The 9,687-nt window shown below is 41.4% G+C and overlaps 1 protein-coding gene across 4 annotated transcripts in view; it reads right to left on the bottom strand.

Moving 5' to 3' along the window:
- Window positions 1–641: 641 nt before the first annotated feature.
- The window catches only part of znf704 (zinc finger protein 704), a 73,352-nt gene continuing 64,306 nt past the window's right edge, over window positions 642–9,687 (bottom strand). For 3 of the 4 annotated variants that reach the window (XM_042075636.1, XM_042075635.1, XM_042075637.1), the window contains exon 9: window positions 2,715–2,973. In XM_042075636.1, the coding sequence (XP_041931570.1) occupies window positions 2,784–2,973 (190 nt within the window). In that variant the 3' untranslated portion in view covers window positions 2,715–2,783. Of the gene's footprint in view, window positions 1,208–1,312; window positions 2,974–9,687 lie in introns of those variants that run through there. The other variant, XM_042075634.1, reaches the window with a different exon arrangement.

Raw genomic sequence — 9,687 nt, 5'->3', positions numbered from 1 at the left:
TTCAAAATGTAATTTTGGAATTGGTGCAGATTAGAATAGAAATGATTTAGGCTACAAAAGGCCATACTCCCTTCAGATTTGACTAACTCTGATACGCTGCCATAGTTTATGGAAATAGCTCTAAGACCGATCTCCTCTCAGTACCAGCCAATGTAATAGAACAGGCTCTGTGGATTTGTGTTGGGATGTTCACACCTTGTTTCAGGTCTCAGCTGCCATTTTCACCAGTAAGATCTTACACAGAACTGTTTACACAGAAGTTAATACACCATGAGTAGCTAAACTTAGAAATATTAAAGGTAGGGCCTATCAGAAAATCTCATGAAATGCACCAGAACTCTTATATTTGTTTACAAAGTGGACTAGATGCACTGCAAATAGTGTGATGGTGAGCAGAGCATCTTGTCCACAAAGCAAATTGTTGTAAAAATGTAGCCTAGCCTACTGGTTAGCACTTCGGACTTGTAACCGGAGGGTTGTCGGTTTGAACCCTGACCAAAGCCCTTGAGCAAGGCACCTAACCCCTCACTGCTCCCCGAGCGCTGCTGTTGTTGCAGGCATCTCACTGCGCCGGGATTAGTGTGTGCTTCACCTCACTGTGTGCTGTGTGTGTTTTACTAATTCACGGATTGGGATAAATGCAGAGACCAAATTTCCCCTCACAGGATCAAAAGAGTATACATACATTTACAATTTATCAAAATATGTCATCCAGGATAAGCTGACAGCATTTCATGAGATTTTTTGACACCAGACCACACTATTAGCGAAGCGCATTGCGACTCTTAAGTTAATTATTTCCACTGAATCGGTCTCAGTAACGTTCCGTCTGCATCATGTTCTTATTTCGTCCTCTGCCGATCTTCAAGTGTGCTTCAGAAGCAGCATATCATGTTGTGTTGAAGACTCTTCATTATTTGTGTATGTTTCTACAGTATGTATGGTGCAAAGGTTTCATTTATTTTATTTGTCATCGTGGTCTAGGTGTTACAAATGCATATTGTCATGTGATTTAAAGCAAAGCAGAGCGTCGATGTGCTGAAACACCTCTGAAACGTGTCGTGGTGCAGCGGGTGGAATGACAAGCAGCGAGTCTAGTGGCGACTACAAGCTGCATTGGCGTGGCAACAGAGTCGAGAATGCAGACGGAATGAAACGTAGATGGATCTGGTGGAAATCGGGGCTTACGGACCTATATATTACGGACCTATATATTACGGACCTATATATTACGGACCTATATATTACGGACCTATATATTACGGACCTATATATTACGGACCTATATATTACGGACCTATATATTACGGACCTATATATTTCGTGTGGCTATATTATCCTGGCCCTGTTTCTTCAACTCTTTCTTGTAATTCTCTATGGTCTTTTCACATTGCTCGCCATAGTATGGATATTTACACTCGCACAGGGCCCGAAAGATGCCATGGGACATCATAGAAACACACTGACCCCCACCACAATTCATCCTTTCGCAGGGATTTTTTTTACCAATAATTTCTTCCTCACTTTTAATCATAACAACAAACTTGCCACCCTTCACGCCCGTGGACTCTTTACAGGCCCCAGAGTAGATATAAGGAGTCTTAACCGAGTGTACTTCTGGAAAGGCACTGACCTCCTCCTCCATCTCCTTACAATTGTGGCTGTCATGAGCTTTCCTCGTGAAGGCGTGTACAGCCGTATATGTCTCGGTCACCAGGACTCCTGCGCCCCATGGTCCCACCTTTCTGTCACATAAACGGAGTGTCTCTGCCACCTTATAGCACAGAGTGTTTGTCCCAACGCAGCTGGTAATGGCGTCTGTAATGTCTTTTATCTGTGATGTCTGAGAGCCTTTCACCTGTCTGGCTACACTCACAGTGACCTTATCATTTGACACACTAGTAAAATATGTCAAGATGTGGCTCCTCAGGGTTGGAAAGACACTAGAGGAGTGTTTGGATATAAATGCCACCACCATCCAGTCGTACTGGTCATAATTCTCATTCAAATACTTCCAGACATCATCGGCTAGCTTTTGACGGTCATTGGCAGTGTGTTTGTCAATGACTCCTTTTACATCATTTTGAACACATTCCATGCTGTGAGAAACGCTGTCCTTATGGACTTCGGACAAAAGCAATAATACATCATATGCAATTGCAATTTGCGATTCCTCTCTGGCCTCACACAGTAAGCCCTTGGCAGCGTAGTATAACTGACTCATTGTGTTGCCCTTGTATATCAGCAGACTAATACGGTCAGTGATTATGGCAAGCGCCTTTTCATGACAGTTAACATGTTCACGAAGCATTACTTTAAACTTATTCTTGAACACTGCCTCTTCATCCTTCAGCACATTATACAATGCAATTACATACTTAGGATCGTATTTGTCCACAAACTCATTTATATGTTTCATCTTTGCTTTGTCATCTGTTGCCTTCAAAACAGCATCATTCATTATTAAGAACAAATCCCATTGTACATTGATTTTCTGCTCTTGCTGGTGGTAAACTGAAGCAGCCCAGACATCCCATTTCAGATCTTTAAAATGGCCGTCCATTTTAGAATGTAGATTTCTAAATTCATTTTTTAAAGTAGCAACATCTAATTTTGCTTCATCACCAACATAATCCTTTGTCAGCGACACTCCAGCCAGTGCTGCACTCAGAAGACCAGTTGCCAGTATGCCAGCTGGCATAGCTGGTGAAATAAATGCTGAAACACTGATGGCAGCGATCAACAGCTTCTCAAGGACGTTAAGAGCAACGAAACCCCCTTCTTTAGCCACTTGAAGCGCTAGTTTGCCGTTGTTTAAATCGTCCGAAGTGACTTCCCCTGGTCGGGCGCGTTTGGTAAGCTGAGAGGATTCCGCCGGCAGGTTGCGTTTGGCAGGTGGAGAGGCGTTCACCATGGAAACCAGGAGGGAGGATGACATCAGCAGCAGGAGCAGCAGGCCAGCAGACGCCATCACTGACAACACACAATACCGCACACACACACACTCGTTATAGTACTCAACACACAATACCACACACACACACACTCGTTATGTGACTTAACACACAATACCACACACACACACTCATATGACTCAACACACAATACCACACACACACACTTGTTATACGACTCAACACACAATACCACACGCACACACTCATATGACTCAACACACAATACCACACACACACACACACTTGTTATACGACTCAACACACAATACCACACACACACACACTCGTTATGTGACTCAACACACAATACTACACACACACACTTGTTATGTGGCTCAACACACAATGCCACACACACACACTCATACGACTCAACACACAATACCACACACACACACACACTCGTTATACGACTCAACACACAATACCACACACACACACTCGTTATGTGACTCAACACACAATACCAGACATACACACTCATATGACTCAACACACAATACCACACACACACACTCATATGACTCAACACACAATACTACACACACACACTCGTTATATGACTCAACACACAATGTGACAACACACATATGTTACTTATTTATCATGCTCAACACACAATGCGACAAACAGACATTACAGTTTTTTCCAATTGCTAACACACTAAAATGACATGCAAAGCACAATTATTTAAACATACACAGAGAGCAAAACCTCTTCTTAAGTCTCCAAACTCAACACATTTTCTGTTTTACACACATTTTATGATTCAAAATGGCACTTTTCAAATGCAGTGAACATGGTTCTCTACAAAAGACACGTTTGCCATTTCAAAACACTGCCATTCAAAATGACACTACATGAGCTAATTGGCCAACATATGTGCCACCTGGCCAAACACCTCAATGGTTAATTGTTACCACTTCAATCAGGAAGTAAGCCCTATGAAAAGACCACAGGTGAGCACCTTTACGTACAACAACAATGGAAGACGTTGCAGAGAGAGGAAGAGGGAGGGGGAGAATGAGAGGGGGATGAAGAGAGAGGGGGAGAATGAGAGGGGGAGGAAGAGTGAGAGCTGGTAGAGGAGTTCTTGGCCAAAGAAGACAACAACATTTATCTGCAATCTTCTTTTTCAGTTTACTGTTTTTAGTGAGCATATTTGTGTTCACTCCAATGTAAATATATCTGCTGTGCATATGTTGCACTGACTTGTTTGGTGAAAAAATAAAATAAATGTTTCAACAGCATGTGTGTGTATATGCAAATATTTCTGTGCATGTGAACAATCTGAAGAATACAGTATTCTACAATTTGTTTTAGTATTATGGCAAAGCATACTAAAGATGAGAGTGCTTTTTATTATACCCAACAGTGTGTAGTTGGTTAGACAAAAATCGGGTAATATGAATGAAGTGTGTGCCATGTGGTGCAAAAGATTTTGATAATGCTATGTGTAGTTTTGGTTGCAGTGCTTCATTTTGCAGGATATATGAAGTATTTTGCAGTTTGGGTGTGTGGTTTTGTGAATTGTGTTGTATTTGTAATTTGTTGTAATTGTATTTTGATAAAACCACAATAGTTTACAAAAAATTGTGTTTTAGCAATTAGAAAAAAACTGTATTACTTATTGTACACACAACACAACAAATAAACAATTGGCCTATCACCAGAGCCAGCCCTGAATGCTCTGAAGATTTTACTTTGGTGGTTTACTGGTGGAGTTTGATCAGTTCTAGGCTACTCGGTGTACTTTGCAAACTTCATATCAGATCATATTTTTACTAAATGGCTGAAACCCCAAAAACGAAAAATACACCCCTGACTCATGCTGCCAACTAATGTGCTAAAAGTAAAAGTGGTTTAAATTCTAACTATGTGTGTGGGGTTGTGAGTGTGTGTGTGTGGAGGGGTAATGGTGTGTGTGTGTGTGTGTGTTTATGTGTGTGTGCATAGGCGTGCATACATAAAGGTGGTGCTAAAGCACTAGGAAGTTTGCCCTTTATCAACGAATTGTTGGGGTGTATCAGGGACGAGCAGGAGGAGGAGTATAGAAGCCTGGTGGAGGACTTTGTGCAATGGTGCAACACCGCTAAGACCAAGGAGATGGTGGTGGATTTCTGGAGGTCTAAGCCCACTCTGCTGCCAGTCACCATTGAGGGGGTCAATGTGGAGGTGGTAAACAATTACAAGTATCGGGGGATACACCTGGACAATGAACTGGACTGGTCAGTCAACACTGAAGCACTCTACAAGAAAGGGCAGAGCAGCCTGTACTTCCTGAAGAGGCTGCGGTCCTTCAATGTGTGCAGCAAGCTCCTCTGGATGTTTTACCAGTCTGTTGTGGCCAGCGTCCTCTGCTATGCAGTAGTATGTTGGGGAGGAAGCACAAAGAAGAAGGATGCTGGGCGACTTGACAGGCTGGTAAGGAAAGCTGGCTCTGTAGTGGGAGCTGAACTGGAGTGCATCACTTCAATATCAGACAAAAAGAACCCTGAACAAACTAATCAACATCTTAGACAATGAATGTCATGCACTCCACAGCACTACCATAAAGCAGAAGAGCTTGACCAGTTGGAGACTACGCTCACTGCCATGCACAACTGACAGACTGAGGAAGTCATTTGTCCCCAGGGCCATACAACTCTTCAATGCTTCACGAAAGGGAAGAGAAGAGATCGACTTCTCTACTTAGTCTACAGTATGTGCCCCTCCACCCTCTTCTACACTTTTATGGCCTCCTATAACAATGTTGTGTACGGACTGTCCACTCGCCCACTGTTGCTGCTTACGCTGTCTACACTGTTTACAGGCTATATTAGCCCACATGCACAACCCCTCCCTCCACTGCGGACTGTGGTCTAACTTCATACTTGACCAATGGCTGATATCCTATTACTTCAAACCTATCCTTGCACTGCTGCTATAATTCATATATTACTACATTTTTCTCTTATACTGTCCATATAATAATACTATTAAGCAATAAGCCCCGAGAGGCCGTAGGTTACACTGGTTACACTGATTCTACAACAGCTAAGGGGCGTTGTTAGGCACGACGTGCTAGCGGAGTTGTTAGGCACGACGCGCTAGCGGAGTAACCCCCCTTAGCTGTTGTAGACGTTAAGTAAAGGCACAGCAACTAGAAATATAACGAGTTATTCCTAGATAATCATTCTTCCGCCAAGAAATATATTTCCTCTATCTGAATGGTTGCCAAGCAACGTCGAGACGCAGCTACTTTAACTTTTGTATCAAGTTATGGTAGCGTAGTCATATAGAACAAAATGCGGTCAAGGTGTATGTTTGTGCTGGATTTTACAACGGCATCAAACGCGATTCAGCCAATCACAATCCTGGACCGGAACTATCAGTTTTAGAATAACTGTTCTATTACTATGCTTACATTTATCTCTTATATTGTCCATCTCTTATATTGTCCAGACTTTATCCCTGCACTGTTGGACTTATTTGCACTACCACAATTGCATCCTCTCTAAGATGCGCAGAATTTGCAGACTTCTTCAAAAACAAAGTCATTTCTATAAGGGAGGCTATTGGTAACACAAGTAATATGTTTGATAGTACACCCAAAAACAGCCCCCCAAAATTAAGGTCCTTTAGCACTATTACTCAATCTGAGCTTGGTAAAATTATAACTCAAACCGGCTCCTCAACATGTGTTTTAGATCCAATCCCTACTACATTCCTCAAAAAAGTATATGATGGCTTAGCTCCCTTTTTTCTCAAGGTAATAAATACCTCATTAGAAACAGGTATATTTCCAACTGCTTTTAAAACCGCTGTTGTGAAACCTTTACTTAAAAAGTCAAATCTTGACCATACCAATCTGAGCAACTACAGGCCTATATCAAATCTATCGTTTTTGAGCAAAGTACTTGAAAAAGTTGTTTGTAATCAGTTAAATACCTTCCTCAACGAAAACAGTATCCTTGAAAAATTCCAATCAGGTTTTAGATCAAATCATAGCACAGAAACGGCTCTAGTAAAAATAGTCAATGATCTCAGACTAGCTACCGACTCAAACAAAGTCTCAATCCTTATTCTTCTGGATTTGAGTGCGGCATTTGACACCATTGATCATAGCATCCTAATTCACCGCCTTGCGAAGTGGGTGGGTCTCTCTGATAATGCTCTAAACTGGTTTCAAACCTACATTACTGGCAGAGATTTTTATATCAGTCTAGGAGATCATGTATCTGAAAAACAAGACTTGCCTTTTGGTGTGGCCCAGGGGAGCTGCCTTGGTCCCCTGCTATTTTCTCTATATATGCTTCCATTGGGAAACGTCATAAGTCAACATAATGTAAACTTCCACAGCTACGCAGATGATACCCAATTGTATCTTTCTGTGGAGCCAACTAACCCAGATGGCCTTTGCTCCCTCACTGCATGCCTAACCTCCATTAATCAGTGGATGAGCAAAAACTTTTTGAAACTAAATGATGACAAAACAGAGGTACTTCTGGTTGGACCAAAACTAAAGCGAGATATTATTCTTAGTAATCTGGGGAACTTGGCACACCAGGTCAAACCAAAAGTAACAAGCCTCGGTGTCATCTTAGATGCAGAGTTAAGTTTTAAGCCCCATATCAGTAAAGTTACTCAGACAGCCTATTTCCACTTGAGAAACATTGCCAAAGTGCGGCCCTTTTTAACTCAACAAGATGCAGAAAAACTAATTCACGCCTTTATCACTAGCAGGTTAGACTACTGCAAGGCACTTTTCACTGGTCTTCCCAAAAAACATCTAAAGAAATTGGCACTCATACAGAACTCTGCGGCTAGACTTTTAACTAAGACTAAGAAGAGAGAACACATCACCCCTGTGTTGGCTGAACTGCACTGGCTCCCTATTTCCTATAGAATTGATTTTAAGGTTATGTTAATTACTTACAAAGCTCTGAATGGCATAGCACCTTCATATATCTCTGAGCTTTTAATATCTTATCAACCACAAAGGAAACTTAGATCATCCAATTCTAATCTTTTAATCGTACCCAAAGTGCTCCACAAACAAAGTGGAGAAGCTGCGTTTATCCATTATGCCCCCAAACTATGGAACACCCTGCCTCTGTACATCAAGCAGGCGAGTTCAGTAAATATTTTTAAAAAAGATCTGAAAACATACCTGTACAGGAAAGCTTTTAGTTAACTCATCTTATCCTGTAGACTACATTTTCAGATTATTCTACATCTGCTACTATTGGAGGGCGCAGCCAGCCAAAAGCAGATGGGCTCCCCCTATTAAGTCAGGTTCTGCTCAAGGTTTCTTCCTGGAATATGGGAGTTTTTCCTTGCCACAGTTGCCATATGGCGTGCTTGTGGGGGGTAAGAGGGTTAAGGCTGCCAGTCTTATGACGTCATTTTCTATATTTTTGATATGTTGCTGAGTATATCATAAACAGCAAAGAAAAGTGATTGATAATGACTGACTATTATTGTGTTACATGCTTCAAATGTAAAGCACTTTGAGCTGCATTCTGTGTATGAAAGGTGCTATACAAATAAAGCTTTATTATTATTATTTATTATTATTACAATGACACACACCTCATGGAGCACCTTACCACTGCATACTGAAACACAGGGTCAGTCCCTGCCCAGTCACGCAAGAGCCTCATGCTTATACATCCTTCGTACATTCACATGGATCCTTGATTTAGTATCTTTTAATGTCCTTATTGATGGATTTGTTAAGCTACTGGGACGTTGAATTTCCCCTTTGGGATCAATAACGTATATATCTATCAATCTGTCTGTTATGTACCTTCCTCCAAGTTCCTGTTGTGGATTTAAAAATTAAAACGTTGCACACGGTGCTTTCATTTCCATGTCAAGCACATGCCAGTTCAGTCAAATGGGAGATCATCAAATCAGGAAAAGCAGAACTTCACTGATTTTTTAGTATTTAGGTGGTTCTCAAAGCTAAAATACAGATGTTTGCGACAGTAAGTTCTTATTATTTTTTTGCATCAATATTTAAAATAAATTAAGGTCATTTAGGGAGTTTGGTGCTTCATAACATTGATATAAGATGAGATTCACACCAAAACCTAATATGATTCTCTACAACCTTCAAGGGCTAATACATGAAACGTGGCCTGTGAACCATGCAGAAACTATGTTTTTGTGAATAACTCAAAAAGTTTTAGGGCCTATGCTTATACTTACTAATATAAATATGGTGTTTCTGCATCTTTTAAGCCCAAAACCAATTCTCTGTGACCTTCAGGAGCCGAGATACAGAATTCTGTATAAAAAAATGGGCGTGGCGTGTTTCAGGGCCTTCCCCCACCTAATTTTTTGGGCTCCTTGCATTTTTTTGTTTATTAGGCCCTAAATGACCAGAAAAACATTGGCTCAAATGTTAATCATTTTTTGCAGCCATTTGCCCTAAACTGACCAGACTAACCAGAATCCTGCAATGAGCCTGCTTGACAACGGGAGAGATGGAACTAACAACTGGCCTTTGGTAGTAAGGGCAGTTTGTCCCGCTGTGCGTCGGGGAGTTCTTTGCCCCTCGCCCTCGTCCATTAATTCCGTATAACAGGACACCTCGGCGGCCGTTATCCCTTACATATGACAGGATTGTAAACATTATATCAAAAAGTAGACCATCCATCTTTCCACCTACAGTGTCAATACAAATGAACTGCTTTGTTAACCCCAAATGTTTTCTTTGTGCCATGTAATGTGGAGATGCCTG

Source organism: Alosa sapidissima, chromosome 21 (genome assembly GCF_018492685.1).
Source record: "Alosa sapidissima isolate fAloSap1 chromosome 21, fAloSap1.pri, whole genome shotgun sequence".
Lineage (NCBI taxonomy): Eukaryota > Metazoa > Chordata > Actinopteri > Clupeiformes > Clupeidae > Alosa > Alosa sapidissima.
Note: the sequence above shows the minus strand (reverse complement) of the source record. Positions and strands in the feature narration are given on the sequence as shown.